This window comes from Chelonia mydas, chromosome 5 (assembly GCF_015237465.2).
Source record: "Chelonia mydas isolate rCheMyd1 chromosome 5, rCheMyd1.pri.v2, whole genome shotgun sequence".
Lineage (NCBI taxonomy): Eukaryota > Metazoa > Chordata > Testudines > Cheloniidae > Chelonia > Chelonia mydas.
In genome coordinates, this window is record NC_051245.2 from 88,434,115 (window position 1) to 88,452,443 (window position 18,329).

The 18,329-nt window shown below is 40.6% G+C and overlaps 1 protein-coding gene across 3 annotated transcripts in view; it reads left to right on the forward strand.

Moving 5' to 3' along the window:
* Positions 1–18,329, forward strand: part of GOLM1 (golgi membrane protein 1) — a 94,243-nt gene that overhangs the window by 38,230 nt on the left and 37,684 nt on the right. For all 3 annotated transcript variants that reach the window (XM_043547342.1, XM_037901759.2, XM_043547343.1), the window contains 2 exons: positions 10,450–10,597; positions 14,758–14,937. In XM_043547342.1, the coding sequence (XP_043403277.1) occupies positions 10,450–10,597; positions 14,758–14,937 (328 nt within the window). Of the gene's footprint in view, positions 1–10,449; positions 10,598–14,757; positions 14,938–18,329 lie in introns of those variants that run through there.

The window sequence follows — 18,329 nt, forward strand, 5'->3', positions numbered from 1 at the left end:
TTTCACTTGGGGCTAGTCTACACTGGCAATGCTAAAGCGCTGCTGCGGGAGCGCTTTAACGTGGCTTGCGTAGTTGCTGGGAGAGAGCTCTTCCAGTGCTCTAAAAAACCCACTTCCACGAGAGGTGTAGTGACCAGCGCTGGGAGCATGGCTCCCAGGGCTGGTGCACTGTTTACACTGGCGCTTTACAGCACTGAAACTTGTTGCGCTCAGGGGGGTATTTTTTCACACCCCTGAGCAAGAAAGTTGCAGCGCTGTAAATTGCCAGTATAGACAACCCCTTAAATTAACAACAGTTTGCTTAGCAGAAGGTGTTAAGAGGGAACATGCAGTGGTTGTAATGTTAATGCTTCTCTAAGAAGAGAACTTCCCTGGGTGACTCCAATCAAATGCCATGTGAAGTGGCATTAGAAGAGAAAGACTGCGGTATCATTTTGGTGCTTTTTTCCCCCATTTCTAGACATCCCTTTTACTCTCCTAACATTGTTTTATGTGGCATTTTTGTGGACTTGAGGCATTGTGAGATTCCATTTTAGATGGTGATATTAAAAGGGACATTAAAAGTAAAAATCATACTGTATAAAACTTTCCAATTCCCTGCTATTAGTCACACCCTAGGTTATTAAAACTGAAAACATAAAAAATCCGATTTATGGGGATTATTTATGGTGATTTTTGAGTTTTACTGCATGTGCAATTAAGCTATTCAGTCTTGCTTTCACTCATAGTCAATTTCACTTTCAGGTTCTCAATGTTGCAAACAAAACAAAGGGAGTATTTATTTAAAACAACAGTTGCTGTTGGATTTTCTAAATCACTTGTGAAAACACTTTTATTGGCTGTTAATTTTTGAAATGTATATGTAATTCTGAAACTTCAAACTATTTTGAGCCACAAACCTCTGTAGGTTCTGCTATCTGTCAAGTAAAGGGAGGACAATATCCTTAAAGCAATTAGTTCTACTTTTGGCATCTCAGAGGGTATTAAATTAAAGGAGAAAATAAATATTCCATGATTTTAAAGTAATAGAGTAGCAGTAACAAAGAAAGAAGGAATAGTACGTTTCAGTGTTTCCTGGCTATTTTAATAAACTATTTGTGGCTTAAGTTCTCCCTTTTATCATGGCTCTGAGCCCGTGAATCACAGAGGGGTTTCATATGATGCTTGCATCAGAATGATCAAAATGTTAAGCAGTTAAATCTGCTATGCTCTCTAAATGTTACCCATTCATTTCCTGTGGACTTTAAAAAGAGGTAATTTGATAGTTTGAACAAATATTGACTCAATGACATCACAACATCTGATAGATTCTTTTTTTTTTCTTTTTTATGATGACTGCCATCTTGGATCAAACCAGTGACCCTCCTAGAGACAAGCACTCTGTACAGTGGCTATTTCCAGATGCTTTAGAGCAGTGTTTCTCAAATAGGGGTATTCATACCCCTGGGGATACACAGAGATCTTGCAGAGGGTACATCAACTCATTTAGATATTTGCCTAGTTTTACAATGGACTACATAAAAAGCACTAGCGAAGTCAGTACAAACTAAAATTTCACACAGGCAGGACTTGTTTGTAGTGCTCTATATACTATACACTGAAATGTAAGTACAATACTTATATTCCAATTGATTTATTTTATAATTATCTGGTAAAAATGAGAAAGTCAGCAATTTTTCAGTAATAGTGTGCTGTGACCCTTGTATTTTTATGTCTGATTTTGTAAGTAAATAGTTTTTAAGGGAAGTGAAACTTGGGGTTCGCAAGACAAATCAGATTCCTGCTATGTGTTTTCTGAGTGTTTTCCTGTATATGTTTATGCAGGTAACTGGACACATTAATCTCATGATAATACCTGTATGATGGGGAAAATATGATTCTCCCACACAGCTCAGGGGTTTCGCTGCTTCCACCACACTTGTGTGGTGTTAGCTGCTTTACTTTCCCCAGAATGCCATTTGTCCCAAGTAATCCACAGGAGGTCAGAGCTGCTCCTCTCCACTGGAACTGCCCTCTCCTGCAATTGCCTGAATGGACTCCCCTGCCCGCAAGGACTTTTCCTCCCTCACTGTGGAATGGAGGGGTACATCTCACGTAAGAAGTAACCATTTCCCATGGGTTTTATTTACACAGAGGTAGCTTCAGCAGGGCATATTCAGCAGTATGCTCCAGTGCCTGATTCCCAGGTGGAAACCAAGAACTTAGGCTGTAGTGAATAAAGGAAGTGTAATGACATGATGACTATCGCTGTGATTCACTAGCTACCTTCTGCATGTTTTGCACTAGTGCAAGCCCCTTTCAGTTTGTCCAGAGATTGGAGCCATCCCTTTTGTCAACTACAGTCATGCACTCCATATAGCCTTCCATCGGAGTTATTTCAAAGGCCCTGTCCTTGCAGTCTGGCACTCTTGTTAGAGAGGAACAGAGCTGGTGAGCATGACTTGTCTGGATGCTTCTCGCTGTCTCCTGGCCCCTGCTTCACAGTTGTCTGCCGTTCCACAGCCATGTAGAGCCTTAGTTGCCCAGTGTACTCTGTGGGTTTGTGCCCACTTGATAGGTGGATTACTAAGAATATCTGTAAATGAAGGAACATGCACACCCCTTTCACTTTCTGTCTGTGCTGCTACTTTCTCTACTGTACTGCTTGCTATGCTGCTTAGTTGTGTAGACCCCTGTAGGGATGGTCTGCACAGATGGCAAATTGGGTCCATCCACACTGCACCTGTCTCGGATGCTAAGTCAATGTTTTAAGTAGGGTTGTGGCAGCAAGGTGGCATGAATTGACCTTCAGGTATCAGAGAACTTGGCTCTAAATATCTTATCATGGATTGTTAGATGAAGTTAATTTTTTCATAATTGCAAAAGCATGCTTTGAGTATTGGCCTATTTTGTCCAAAATCAAATAATAATGAAACTCCATATTCCACGCTTTTCCAATAGATTCTGCAGATTACTAAGGGTGGTGGGGAAGGGGAGAAATTATTCCATGGGTGTTTGAATACCTTTCCTTCCTTCAGTCTTTGTTCAGTATCCTCATCTGTGCTTGCTGTTTGAGCTCAGCCAGACTTTCCAAGACACTTGGAAATTGTGCCTGCAAGCCAAGATCTTCAGCTTTCCTTTTAGGATTTTGAGTCAGTCTTCCCTCAGGGGCCTTTCACAATACATTTTACTTTGTCTTTGACTGCAGTGTTAGTCTAGAGTTAATATATCTGCTAAATAACATTAATCTGTCATTGTGGTGTCAAACAGGACGCTCAGTATACAACAGGAAATAGGAATTACACAACTGCCTATTTTTAATTATTTTGAGACTTAACTCCTAAAAGTATATTGTATAAGAAATAAAGCTAAGGCATGCATTGATTTCCTTGAGTAACATGGACTCTAAAGTAAAGCATCTTTTGAAAAAGCATCTCTAGGTCAACAAAATAGAAGACCCCAAACCCACAGTTAACAGTAGGACAGTCGTTATATAATCTACCTAATGTGAATTGATGCAGCTTTTGTTTTGCACATTCTGTGGAGGACCTTTAAGGAGGAAGATTCCTTCATGTAAATTGTGACTTGCTTACCCATGAATCAAAAAACTACTTTCATAGCAATTTCAATAACTATATGTTGTACCACCACGCATCTACATTGTACAAATTAATATCTATATAATCATGTTTGTAACATTTACTAGGCTGCTTGCTTAGCTGTGTAACAAACTGTTTCCAATATGCAGTGCTATCTAGGTACTTTAAGCAGGCGTAAACAGTGATAAGAGTTTAACAGACTCCTGCCCATCCGATGAGTAAAACTACATCTCTATTTCTATTTTCAAGTTGGAAGTTTTGCTGCCTGTTAAGCGAAAGGGTTCTTTCTCCCACATTCTCTGTTGGGAATGCTTACTTTTAACCATGTGTCCTCCTTTGTTCTAAAAATAATAACTTCCTAGTAAAAGAATGTTATTTTACTTTTTGATGAATCTTCTGGTTTTTAGTAGTTTGGGATCCTGTTCTTGTAACTTTCAAAACTTTAAAGCTATCCCCTTCAGATGTATCTACTTAGCCTGTAAGCTTTTGGGGAGAAGACTTTTGTTTTGTTTTTTGATAGCATCTTCCACAACAGGGCCTCGATCCTGATTTGGGGTCTGGAGTACTAACTTAATATAAACACTAAACTCTCAGACAAGTATAGAACAACGTTTCCATGAATATTAACTGTTTAAATCCAAGCAACCTTTTATGGAGTTTCCAGAGAGACAAACCCATTAACGATGCAGTTCTTATGGTAAAATCAGCACTTCTGGAGAGAACCATATATAAGCAATAGGCTATCAAATTGGTGCATTGTAACAATCTATCAAATCCTTTGAAATCCCTTTTGAGCTTTCTAGTCATTCCACATGGGAAGGTGCATATTGAATTTACGGTTCCTTCATTTTAACAGTGTGGCTGCCTTAGGCTTCTAGCTTGAAAAATGACTTGCCTCTTCTACCTCAAACTGTCAAACCCCCCAACTTAATGACACTTTATGAAATAATTGGAATGAATGTTGCAATATGGTTTGCGCTATGTAATGTCATATTGTATAATCTTTCAGTGTTTGCCAGTAAGCAAACGAGTAGGCATATAACTAAAGACAGAGAATAAGTTAAAAATGAAAGTTTCATTTTGCTTGTAATTTGAGGTGATATTAAGATAGATTTCAAATGTATATAAAGAACAAATATTTCATTTAACTAATGTGTCAGTGTGAATCATCCCTCTCTTGCCACCTCTTATCTTTGTCACAGATGAGAGATTTTTCGTCTTTTTCTAAATGCTATGTAAAAGGAGTAAAGGCTTCCCACGGCTTTGCGGGAGCCTCCCTTGAGAAGGGCTGACAGATAGCATTCCAGTACTTAGTGACACACACTCCCATATGTCCCTTCACTTCATGCACTGGCTAAATTGTCACTGTATCTGTCTCTCTCTTTTGGCTCCTATCTCTTTGTTGTTTTTGTCATCTTCTGTGTTTCATTTTTATAAAGTTTTTTTCCCCTTTTGCTCCTCCTGCCCTGACGGCTTCCACTCCGTGTTGCTACACCAGGGGTGGGCAAACTACGGCCCAGGGGCCGCATCCAGCCCTCTAGACGTTTTAATCCAGCCCTTGAGCTCCCGCTGGGGAGCAGGGTCAGGGGCTTGCTTCACTCTGCGCAGCTCCCAGAAGCAGTGGCATGTCCCCCCTACGGCTCTTATGTGTAAGGGCAGCCAGGGGGCTCTGCGCGCTGCCCCCACCGCTCCCATTGGCCAGGAACCATGGCCAATGGGAGCTGCAGGGGTGGTGCCTGCAGACAGAGCAGTGCACAGAGCCGCCTGGCCGAAGCTCCGCGTAGGAGCCAGACGGGAGACATGCCGCTGCTTCTGGGAGCTGCTTGAGGTAAGTACCACCCAGAGCCTGCACCCTGACCTCCTCCTGCGCCCCAACCCCCTGCCCCAGTCCTGATCCCCCTCCCACCCTCTGAATCCCTCGGTCCCAGCCTGGAGAACTCTCCCACAACCCAAACTCCTCATTTCTGGCCCCACCCCAGAGCTTTCACCCCCTCCCGCACCCCAACCCCTAATTTTGTGACCATTTATGGCCTGCCATACAAATTCCATACCCAGATGTGGCCCACGGGCCAAAAAGTTTGCCCACCCCTGAACTACACAGTGCCTGTGGTGGCCCCTGGGTCTGTGCTGTAGATTTTCTTGATCCTATGCCAAATGCAGTGAAACCAGTGGGGAGAGATGCTTTAGCTGGCTGACTTCTGTGTGACGGTGCCACGGTCCCCCTGCATGAAGTGCTCCCATTGCCAGCGGGCTGTATTTAAGGCTTTGTTGTTCCAATTAAGCCACACCTGGTTTTTTTACAGCTGGGAGGGAAGGCAGATGGCTTTCAAGAAACCACACTATTTCCTGTTGCGGCAATGACAGGACAGATATCAGGTTATACAATTTTATCTGGCATTGCTTCTGTCCTGCTTGCCGTTCAAACCCTAAAGTAGTCTGGCACTTTGTGCATTCCCCCACCGCTCTTGAGGTTGGGGAAAGAAAAAAGAAAAGGCGTTGCTTAATTGGAACAACAAAACCTTAAACATTGTGCCAACTATTTTAAAAGCAGGCTCTACTAGGGCATTGTAATACTGGTAAGCAGTAAAATCAATTTCTCTGCTGTTCACTTGCTGCTGATGTCCTCTTTCACCCTCTCTGTGATTTGGTTTACTTCCATCCGTAGATCTGCTGGGAATTTCCACCATCATTAAATACTTAATAAGGTAGGGAATTGGATCCCATTGGGATAGCAAGTTAACTAGTTGGTCTCTTTATTAAAAACACACCTATTCAGAGAATGTACAAAATATTAATAGAAAATCCATCCCATTCAAATCGGGGCAATTGTTATACTTATAAGACGCACATGGGATCTTTATAGGGGAGAAGGCAGCACACCGCATTTATTGAGAATACAACAGTTAGTATATGCTTTTCAATCACACGCGCACACAGTCCTGCCAGTTGATGTGTATAGTTACCAGTCCAGAGTCTGGATCAATCTAGTGGCCAGCCAGATTGGTCGCAGAGGGGAGCGGGGCTCTGTCGGTCGCGATCCGATGCTCCTGGAGTGTGGCAAGACGAACCCAAAGTCCCATGGCCAAGCACCCTGTTCTTATAGTCTTTTTTTCTCCGTTGAAGTCTATGGATTTTGCTGTGTCAGTTTGTGACTGCAAAAAGAAAAGGAGTACTTGTAGCACCTTAGAGACTAACAAATTTATTTGAGCATAAGCTTTCGTGAGCTACAGCTCACCTCATCGGATGCATTCAGTGGAAACCTGATTGCTTTTTCATTGTTCTTAAGATCCAAGGATTTGGGTCTGTGTTCACCTATGCAAATTGGTGAGGATTTTTATCAAGCCCTCCCCAGGAAAGTGGGTGTAGGGTTTGGGAGGATTTTGGGGGAAAGACGTTTCCAAGCGGGCTCTTTCCCTGTTATATATTTGTTAGATGCTTGGTGGTGGCAGCAATAAAGTCCAGGGGCAAAAGGTAAAATAGTTTGTACCTTGGGGAAGTTTTAATCTAAGCTGGTAAAAATAAGATTGGGGGTTTTTTCATGAAGGTCCCCACATCTGTACCCTAGAGTTCAGAGTGGGGAAGGAACTTTGACATGGTTACTTCTTAATTGGTGTATCTTTTGATGTAAACATTCCAATACACCTCTGAGAGGGTCATCCTGTCCTGGTTCTGATTTAATTGATTGTCCTGTCTTTAGGGGGTGCCAGCCTTTACCTCAGGGTCGTTAATCTTCCCTTCCTTCATTATGGATGCATGTCGATGATTCTCTGGTGTTGTTAAGTCTCTTCACTCCTTCTTCCTTGACCATCTGGCTATAACAATGGCCTTCACATCTTATCTTTTCCTGATGCATACATTCCTCATTCACACAGTCTTTTACAGAGACCTTTGAGAATACAAATAGTGTCAGTTTATTTTCAATCTCCTTTACATAGACACAATACAAGATCCTGTCTGTCTTAAAACAAAGAAATGTATATTTAACTAGAGTGCCTAGTTTGTAATACATATAGGAAACCATAGTAGACATTATAACTTATCCTAAAACAAAAGGGTGACCGTAATCAGTCATAAGGATTGTTCTGGTCTGTTCCTGTCTTAATATCAGTACAGACACTGGCAGTCTGTCAGATGCATTTCTACCAATGTCTCAGAGGATCATTCCTTTCTGTTATTCAAATAGGATGGCTGGTAAAATGAAATCAAGACATACATTAGTACCTCTATTCTTGTAGTACAATTATAAAACCTACTCCTACACAATGTCCCAAAACTCTGTTTGCTATCCTTACCCACTGCATCAGGCTCACTTCTGTTTGTGAAATTCCAGCACCACACAGAATCTTAGATGTAGCTTCTTTCAGAGAAGATACTTTATTCTGTGATTGTTGTCTTTGATTTGATTCTCGAGTTATTTGGTACAAGTAGTATAATGGATGTTCAGGCTGTAGGAAATCTACTATTCTGTCTATTACAGTATGCCTTGAGATTCCAATTGAGTCTGGGGCTCTGTTGTGCTAGACCTCATATGGGCATTAAGAACAGACCCTATCTTGTGAAGTACACTGAGAGGTGTAGTTATGGGCAACTGTTTTTCCTCACATAATGTGATCGTTTCTCTTTGCTCCTAGATTTATCAAAATATTCCATTTTATAGAAACAGCACTGGGTGCCAAAATGAAGTAATTCCTATCTGGTTTGGCACGACATAATTGTTAAGTATCTTACAACTATGAGATTGTTATACTTCCAGACTACAGACCAAGCGTTAGCAGTGTGTGGTCTGAACCTGCATACCTTACGAATTAAATGTGCGCATTTAAGTCAATTGAAGTTTTACCTCAATGCTTAAGAACTTCAGGATTGTCCCTAAAATAGTCACATCTGATTTAATAGCTTTTTTCCTCCACTTCCAAAAGAAAGAGGTTCATATTTAATGCTGAACCTAACTCCCCAATTATTTTGGCTACTACATGATCTTTGGTAGGATCACTAGATCCTTGAAATGTCAAGACACAACATTGTTGACTGAAGAACTGCAGTGTGATGAAACAGATTATTCTAACTGCTGCATCTAAATGCTGAGAACAAATCTCTGGGATTAAAAATTAAATAACAGAAAGCTGATACCTGTAGTGTAATGTTGGTTGAGGCACAGGAAATTCAGTTTCTTTCTCAAAAGGAGAGCTGACACCTTAAATCTGAGGTTGGTTAAAGCAAAGGAAGTGCATCTCCTGTCCAACCTGAATGCATGAGAAAGACAGAACTTTCAGAACTGTAAAGTGGGTTCTGTTTATTTATTCGAAGTTGTGTAGTTCAACAATGGATTGGAAAGTTATAAAACTTTCCAGCAGGCAACTTCCAGTTCAATCAGGAAAACATTGGTTCTAATTTAGAGAATGCTCTAATGTTCTAATTTAGAGAATGGTATCTTCTGGGGGGTGTAGAAAGATATATTAGTAAAATATTTATTTAGCTGCGATACTATAACAATTGTCTTTCTTCCGGGTCAACTTTTTGTGTTCTTTGTTTTTGTGCATTTAAGGGGAAAAACAATGTTTCATTCACTTATTTTGTTGTTTTGGTCTTTTAAAATAAGACGATGTGAAGTGCGAGGAATGCATTCAAAGGAGCAGATCTAATATGTAATGAATAGCCCCATTTAGAGCAGTTTAATCTTTTTTTCAAATGAAAAGTCATGCCTTTCTGGTATGTAATCTACATTTTACGTCTGTCAAATAATTTCACACAGATTACTAGAACTAAGGAATTCATTCACTGATCAACACATTATTTCAGTCATGATAGTGGATTAGTATGTGTATATTAACTTCTCTACGACATTAGTAATTTGTCTATTTGTGATGGCTGTGTTTTCCAGTGAAATAAACAAGCAACTATTTAATTTTTTTTATGGATTTAATGATAACTAAATTAAAAACTCAAAGCTAATTTTGAGTGCTAAAACTATACATGAAACCATATGACACTTTAAAAAAAGCATTTTTTAAAGTCACTAAACTAAGCACGTTTTTCGAAATTCTCAAATGAGGCTTTCATATACCAAGAGGTATCCTAAGGCAGCTCTTCACATCTGACCTAGGCAAGATGTTTAAATTCTGTCATTGTTATGCTTTTCTCCTCATGCCTGCAAATAATACATGGCACATAGTGTAGCTCCATTCCCTGCCCTTTATGCAAATGCCAAACCTGCTCCACCAGAATCTACAACTTGCAAGAAAGGAAGCTTTAAATCTATCATTATGCAAGCACAGGAGAAGAGCAGAATATCAGGAAGAAACACTACTCTATATTTTCTCCTGATGAAAGGAGCTGTAGTAGTCAGTGTCACCAACAAAAGAATCTGAAATTATACTAGCTTGGACAAATTTTAAAATGAAGGCCTAAGTCAGCCTACTGCTTTGGGGACTAGACTGATCACCAACTGGGATGAGATACCAAAAAAAATCTATCCCTTTCCTCCCTCTGCCAATAGAGTAGCATTGCCCAGTTAGCATCCAACATTAGCCACTGCCAGTGAGGGGTTAACTGACTAGGTAGACAATGGCTTCTTCCAGTATAGTGGTTATTGTGGCTCTTTATTATCTCATCAGGCTTTTATGCAGTATTCCACACTGAAATCCAGTGAAATTTGCCGTAAAAACTGATGGCACAGTATGGCCTTGTGATCTTCAGGTTACAAATCCAGGGGAGAATGCTTTCCTTGCTGGGGATACTCCAATTCTTATTTACCCTAACTGAGCTATTGTAGAACCATAGCTGTTCTTGGTTCCAGTGAATGTCTGACCTACTCATAAAATTGTCGTAGCAAAGTAGTATGTAATGTGACTTATTTATTTTAATTTTACAGATTTCCACAGTCTTTTGAAATGGTCGGGCTAGGAAACAGCCGTCGAGGGATGAAATCTCCACCTCTTCTAATAGCTGCGCTTGTGGCTTGTATGATTGTTCTGGGTTTCAATTACTGGATTGCAAGTTCTCGCAATGTTGATCTACAGGTAGTATTCTTATATTCCTTCCTGTATATTCAAATAGACGTGGCTGCTAAAGGCATTTATTCTTGTGGACTGTATGAAAACAAACCAAAAACAGGGCAAAACTTTGAGTTTGCTTTGTAAATCTCCACTCCTAATAGTTTCCCAGCAAAGGGGTGAAGAGAAGTATCTGAAAGGCATTGCACTTGCACTAGCCATTGAGGTAATTTTGCAGCTTTATACTGCTATTATCGCTCCATGAAAAACTTCTCTTGTTATTAAATATTCAAGTGTGGTGTTTGGTTGTGGATTGTTTTTTTGTTGTTGTTGTTGTTCTTTCAGTACATCACCACTGAAACACCACATTTTTGCTCTTCATCAGTTACTGCCAGCTTTTTTGTCTCCCAAAATTTTCCTTGCCTGCTCCTGCATTTGGGCTTAACAGCTGCCCTTGATGCTCAGGACCTTATAGAGTTACATAAAGAGGCAAGCAGCAGTTGATATCGGGCAAGCTAAAATGCAAAGTAACTTTCCCAGATTTTATTTCTATCAGACATAAGAAAACCTCTTTTTACTTTTTCAGAGGGGTGTTTAAAAATGACGCTTTCACAGTTTCCAAGGCAATGGTGTTTTCTTAAGGAAGATTTTGACTGAGAAGCCTAAATTAGATTTCTCAAATTTACCTAATCTTGATGTGTGGAAATGCGGTGCAGAACAAATTACTGCAGTTATGCAAGACAGAATGAATGAATGCTCGGGGGCCATGTGGTCCTTGTTAGCTGAGCTGGGGCATTTTATAATGCTCATCAGACCCTACAATCTAACTGAGATTCAATGGAGCTCCATGTATGTGGTCTTAATTTCCTTTATAGACCTTGCTGAGGACTGGTGTCTTTGGCGGGACGATGTCTGTTTTGCTGAGACGATGAATGTTCACTCTTAAACTAGCTGATGAGGTTCTGCAGGGAGTCTGGCCACATGGATCTAATTGCAAGACTGATGTCTCTAAGCCAAGTTGCTCTTGAGTTATGACATTCTTCCTTCTTAACGTTGAAGTGAAATGCCTCTGTGTTGTTTTTCCATTAACTCCTTATCTGATTACTGTCACAGTTGCAGGATAACTGCACTTGTATCCCCCATTCCATGCTCCACTCCAGGAGTTCCCACTCAGGTCTCAGATCTCCAGCCATCGCCTGTGTCTAGGTAAGCACCCTGTCCCACTCCCTTCTGACCAGGAGTGTTTCAAGGTTGCACAGCCACTTGCCATACACTATGATATCCCCAGCAAGCCACTGTGCCTAGAGGCCAATGCCTGTGCTTTGCGTTCTCTCTGAGGGCTCTGAACAGTGTATTGCCAGCAGTTACAAGTTATCACATGACTCTTTCTAAGCAAGCACATGTATTCATAAGGTGAAAACATTAGAGAAAACACACAAAAAATTCCACAAAAGTTCCTATACACATGCTAAAAGCAGAGGTCACCCATCAATCTTATGGGACCCTAGGAAGTCAAAGTCTTTCCAACCCTTCTGCAAGGGTTAGGGTCCTTAGACAGAAGGTCTTGAGACAGTTTAAATACAGCCTTTTTAAGCCAAAATCCTTTTCTTTTTTTTCCTACTCTCTGGAAACTCAGTTTGAAGCAGTATATGCAAGGCGGGTAGTACCTCTCTGGAGATATTTATAATGAGAGTGATTCACTGTGATCACCCCCATCGTTTTAGTTCTTGTAGGAGCTATGGTAACCCTTCCCGTGGAGTAGAACACAATCAAACATACAAGCCCTGGCCCACAATGATACATAAATTTAATACAAGATGTTCCCCCAAGATACTATATGTAAGGACAATATCAGTCACAATTAACCCCACGTTTTCTTCTAAAAATGTCTCCCCTGGCAGAACAGCACACCAGAACTATGCTGGGTGGATTGGTTCATTTCTGGTGAAGTTGGGAGAGGAATGGTCAAACTGGGCTTGTAACAGAAAACTCGCCACAACCTTGTCTATGGAACAGATGCTCGATCTTCAGAGTTTACTGAATTTTAACTGGATTGACAGCTCTAGAAACCAAAGTCCTCTTTTCCTGCAGAACTGGTACCATGCTGTGTCATGACTTAATGTCCGGATACATTTTTCACCACTGCTCTTCCAGTGTGTCTTAGCCCTTCTCTGAGGGCAGAATTTCATATCTTATAGGGTTAGTTCAGCTTCTATGCTCCTTCAGTCCCTGGCCTCTCTCTGGGAGTGGTTACCTATCCATTAAGACCTGGGTTGAGACCATTTAAGTCATGACACAGGCCACAAAACTGGTTACAGATAGTGAATCAAAAGTCATTACCATCCTGGTCACACTTGATTCAGTAACCTAGAGGTGAGTTTGCCATTATTGATTGCCTACGCTGTGCAGTGCCTTTTCCCAAAGGAAATGTAAAATTCTTTACTTCCATTAAACCATCCCAGTGCCTTGGCAGCAGTTTGAAAAGAAGCACCATTCAGATCTTATGGGTTGGGCTGCACTTAGTCTTTACCATTACATTTTAAAACACACTTTCTATTTACTCACCCAGTTTCTTGGCAGGATTAAGATGGAATGAGTTTTCTCTGCTCCTGCGGTTTAATCTTGAGCATTTTTCTCTGTTTTTCCATTCTCTCATCTCCTATGGTAATTACAGTGTAGGAGCTTAACCCCAGCTGCAAAGGGTAGGCAAGTGGCTTCTTTAAACATGGCTCTGTCTAGCAGGGCATACTGTGGAGTAACAAGGCTAGAACTCTGCCCTTGAAGACTCAGTAGATAAAATGATTTTGATATATCCGGTTAGATTCCAGATTGAGTATAAAGTTCAGTCTGAGGTTGTAGATGTTTTCATATGCTTGACAAATGCTGTTGAAATTTGTACACCCTCCTCCCCCAAATCTCTACTGATTCTGGAAGTTACATAGATTAGAAGGAAGTATATAAATGACTCTTAGAGAACAAGCAACAGAACATATAAGATGCCTCCAGAATGTCCTGCAAAAATTGAATCAATTCTTAAAAAACAAACAAACCCAAAATCCCCAGACTTAAATTCCTTGACATTTTCTCTATATATGATGGTGATATTTCTTTTGTTGAATCTTCCACTGGTTCTCAGTATGGTCTTGAAGTGAGCCAGAAGAAAGTGTTAAATTTCCCATATTTATAAAGTTGGGTTCTTCACAAATATGTATCTTTGCCCTGCATTCATACACCACCTGCTGTGGTCTTACCTGATTACACAAAATAAGAAAGTCAGGCTAGGGCAGTACTTGTATGGGGGGTGGGAGGTTGGGTGGCTCTTTCAGAAATATCTATTGGTCATCTGAGTGGTGGTATTCTTTCCTCTGAGACCTAAACCCGTTCTGACCACTTAATCATTAAAGACCCTATGGCATTTTTTGCGAGGGTGGGGGTTTTAACTCTGGTGTCCAGCCAACTTGTATATTTCAATCTCTACTGACACTCTTCATGCAGGTTTAGTTATAAGGTGGCCGGTCTCTTGCAGCTTCCTGCTCATGAGCTCCCTGCCCTAAACTGTTCCATAAGGTTGCTGTGTGTGGTTAATCAGCTAGTGGGTTTCACTAGTGGATGAAGCGGCCTCTTAATAGAAATGGCATATTAGTTTGGAGACTACTTGTAGGCCATAGAGCTATCTTAAAGGTATTTTATATAGTGGCAATTCAAGAAAGCTACAGACCTATATTCTGTAAAACACTAGCTTAAGCACTTTTATTTGGGTTGAAACATTTGTTTTTATTAATTATGCTAATAAAAGTATTTAAAGCTTTGCTTTGCCCTCAGTGTAAGTGTTGTCATTGTGCACACTTGGGTTCTCAAACAGACATAGAATTTAATTCTGCTCTGCCTGATTCTGGGACCAGAGCCTTTAAAACCCTTAAATGTAATCAGTGACTAATTGGAAATTCTTAAAAATCAATAACCACTCAATGGATTAGGCAACAACTTTGAGATGAGGGGCACTCTGTAAATGCAATATAAAAAGTAGCCAGTGAAGACGAAGGTGGTACACTGAAAATCCGTAACAGGTGAATCAGATTTTCTCTCCACAGAAAGTTTGAAGTCAGATCATGCAAAGAAATACTCCTTGTAACACTAACTAATAGGAACCATCTATATTTATCTCTTGTTTATCTGCCTCCTTTCAGAGTCGGATTATGGAACTAGAAAGGAAAGTCCGCAGGGCAGCAGCAGAGAGAGGGGCTGTTGAACTAAAAAAGAACGAATTCCAAGGAGAACTAGAGAAGCAGCGTGAACAGATTGATAAAATCCAGTCCCTCCATGGTTTTCAGATGGAAAATGTCAATAAAGTGCACCAGGATGAGAAGGTAGGACCTCTTCAAGCTATGCTGTTGACCTTAGCGTGAAGCTTTCTCACGTGTGGGATTCTTACCACACTATTTTCTGTAACGAAATAGGATTATTAAAATCTTTCAGCTAATACAAAAGCAATCATGTAGACATCAGTACCAGTGGCAAAATGTGCAGTACTCAAAAAAAGGAATTCTAATACAGATCTCTAGTATTCAGAGTTGTAAAAGAAATGATGAATAATTTTTAATGGCGAAAATAATCCTTCATGGGTGACAAAATGGGGGGCAATACATCAAAATCTGGTGTCTCATGGATGTGTTACATGCAGTTATAATATAACAAATATAGCACATGATGCTGTTGTTAAATAGCACTTTAGAAGTGACAGGTGGGATTTTCAGAAGTCCTTAGCATTGATCAAACTCTGCTCTTGCTTTGAAGTCAGTGATAAAAATAACTTAACCTGGCCTCATGATCCTGTGTTGGTCCTTTCTATGTCAAAAAACCTCTCTGTACATTGTTCATAATCATGATGGTAAATCCCAAAGTGTCACGGTCTCTTTGAAGGTTGAACACCACCTGGATCAATCTCTGGCTAGGTGCTTAAGGTGGTCTGGCTGGATATTCAGTTTATGTCCATCACTGCCAAACTTAGCATGCCACGGAAGATTTTGGTGCCCATGTGATCACCGGCCATGTAGGGGCTTTGCTTGGTAAACAAGCTTTAGAATTCATTGGTCTTCTATTCTAATAATATACCCATACCAAGAAAGCTGGTGAAATCCAGCTGGTGCTGATGGAGGTGGTTGCTGGGTTAAGCTTTGAATATCCTCATTTCTGATCTTGTCCTGCCACTTGCTATAGAACATCTGATGAATACGACAATAATTGAAAACATCAGTGCAGTGGTCTTCAGTCTTCCTCAGGACCTTCTTTTCACATGCAACAGCCTTTGTATAACTGTGGTTCTCTGCAGCTTCATGACAGGTCTGATGTCATGACATCACCACAGAGGCCGCTGCAGGGATGGAAACATGGTAGCATCTGCTGTTATAGGAGTGTTCACGTCTTCCAACATTGTCTTTGACTCTGCCCAAATATTTGACAGTTGTCACATGTTCGACATCTCATCCGGGTTGTAATCTCAAGCTAATGGCTGCTTGATGGTAATGTCCACGGACTTCATTTTAACTGAATAAAAAGCCAGACTGATGTGCGCTGCTCTTGCCTGACAAGATTGGCCTTCAGCTGTGGCCATTCGCCAAACTGAGCCAACAAAATGATGTCATCAGCATATTCAAGATCTCAAAGTAGAATGGTGCTCAGCTTCCTGCCACTGACAGCTGCCTGCTCAAGTTTATCCACCAACCAGTCAATGCCGATATTGAAGAACGATGGTGACAGGATGCAGCCTTGCTGAACATGGAAATAGGAAACCATTCTCTGTATCTACCATTAATTTGAACAATGCTTTGCATTTCACTATAGAGTTTTTCTGTCAATGATGCTGTCTTCCCAGGGATGCAGTTGCCTATTAGATCCCACAAACTTGCTAGATGCACTGAATCAAAGGCCAGATGGAAGTCTCTAAACAATGCTGTGCATGCTTATTAAATTCAGCCATCTTCTCAACAGCTGCCTCAATGTAAAAGTCTGGTTGACAGTGGAATGACCAGGCCTAAAGCCACACTGAATCCCAGCATTTTACCACAAAGTGCATTGCTGATTCAAGACATTAACATTGAAGTGATGATTTTCCCTGGAGCTGACAACTGCTTAGTACCCCTATAGTTGCCTTATGGCCTTTACATGAACTTCTAAAATTAAAAATAGCAGCAAGAATTACAAGGGTGTTTGCATTCCCTTGTGCTTACATAGGTGGTAGTGACAGGTTTCAGAGTAACAGCCATGTTAGTCTGTATTCGCAAAAAGAAAAGGAGTACTTGTGGCACCTTAGAGACTAACCAATTTATTTGAGCATGAGCTTTCGTGAGCTACAGCTCACTTCATCGGTAATGGTTGTTGTATGTATGTGAAGGTCTTGCACATTGTGCACCCCTCCCCAAACCCAATATGATTAGCAAAAAAGCTCAGAAGTATTCAGATACTTTTGCAGAAGAACTAGAATCTGTGAATTTTGAATGCTTGGGGCTGGCAATACTGCTTTAACAGATGGAAAATTCTTTATATGAAAAATGACACACATCTACTTTTAAATAATATTGTGACATCTTTAAATATAGCTTTCTCAGCCTTTTGTTACTAAAGTTCACTAGAGAGATGCTCGTTGCTCAAAGATTTCCTCTTTTGGAAACCATCCCTGATCCAGTAGTATCTTCCCCACATTGCTGCTGGATGACTTCTACTGATGGGAATCATTTTTGGGTTATTGTTCCTGTTATGGAATGCCTTCTGACCTACACTCTGAGTTGTGGCCTTCAGGTACCACCAGATCTCAGCAGACTGGATGTAGCTGATTAAACAGGAAAGTATAGGAGCTGTGTTAAGATAGACTTGGGCTCCACTGGAAATTGTATGGCACCTTATTCTGGACCATAGTTTGCTATTCAAAAACTTTGGATGGAAAAATACATTGTAAGTTATGAGATGCAACACTTGCAAACAAAAATCAGCAGCGGGCATTCAGACACTATGGTGAGGGAGGCGATTTAAGAATCTAAATATTGTTGGCTTCCTGTTACACCCCAATGTACTTTTTAAAAAACCTTGTTAAGTTTTGTTTTCCTTGAAAAGGCTTGACAGACCAGGTTTATAATGTACTTATATATTTTATTTAAAAAATTTGCTCCAGTTTGAAATTAATCCTTGGCTGTTTTAAAAACAATGCTCCAGAAAGGTGTTAACACTATCTCAGATGTTAATGTAGACAGAATCCCAGTGAGCACTTTCTTGTGGTTGGATTGTTGCCAGATTTCCTGTCTAGTAGTGATGGCTGCGGCTACTGCTGCGTCCTGTGGGACCTATTTGCCCTTACTTTCCTCAGTGAAGGTACCACTGTTTGAATCTCTGAATGTACAGCTCCGTAATACTAGGTACAACACCTCCCTCTCTATTTTTGGCATCTATCCATATTCCATTTCTGCTCCTCAAGCAGCACAGTCAAATAATGTCACCAGAAAAAAAATGACTTTACACTCTGCCTAACGTATAGACATCAGCACTTATGATATTTTGAAGTAATGTGAACTCTTGCATTTTACAGTTCCTTCCCTTTGGTAGATTCCCTCTGAACTGTGGGATTGTTTGATTGTTAGATCTCTGTTTCCAAAATGCTTTCCTTTTTATGGTCCCTCCTAAAATGTAGGCCTTTAACATTCAGTAATGGAATACTTCCTAGGGTCTGCTGTTAAAACTACAAGGCCAGCATTGTAGCCCAAGCTATGTG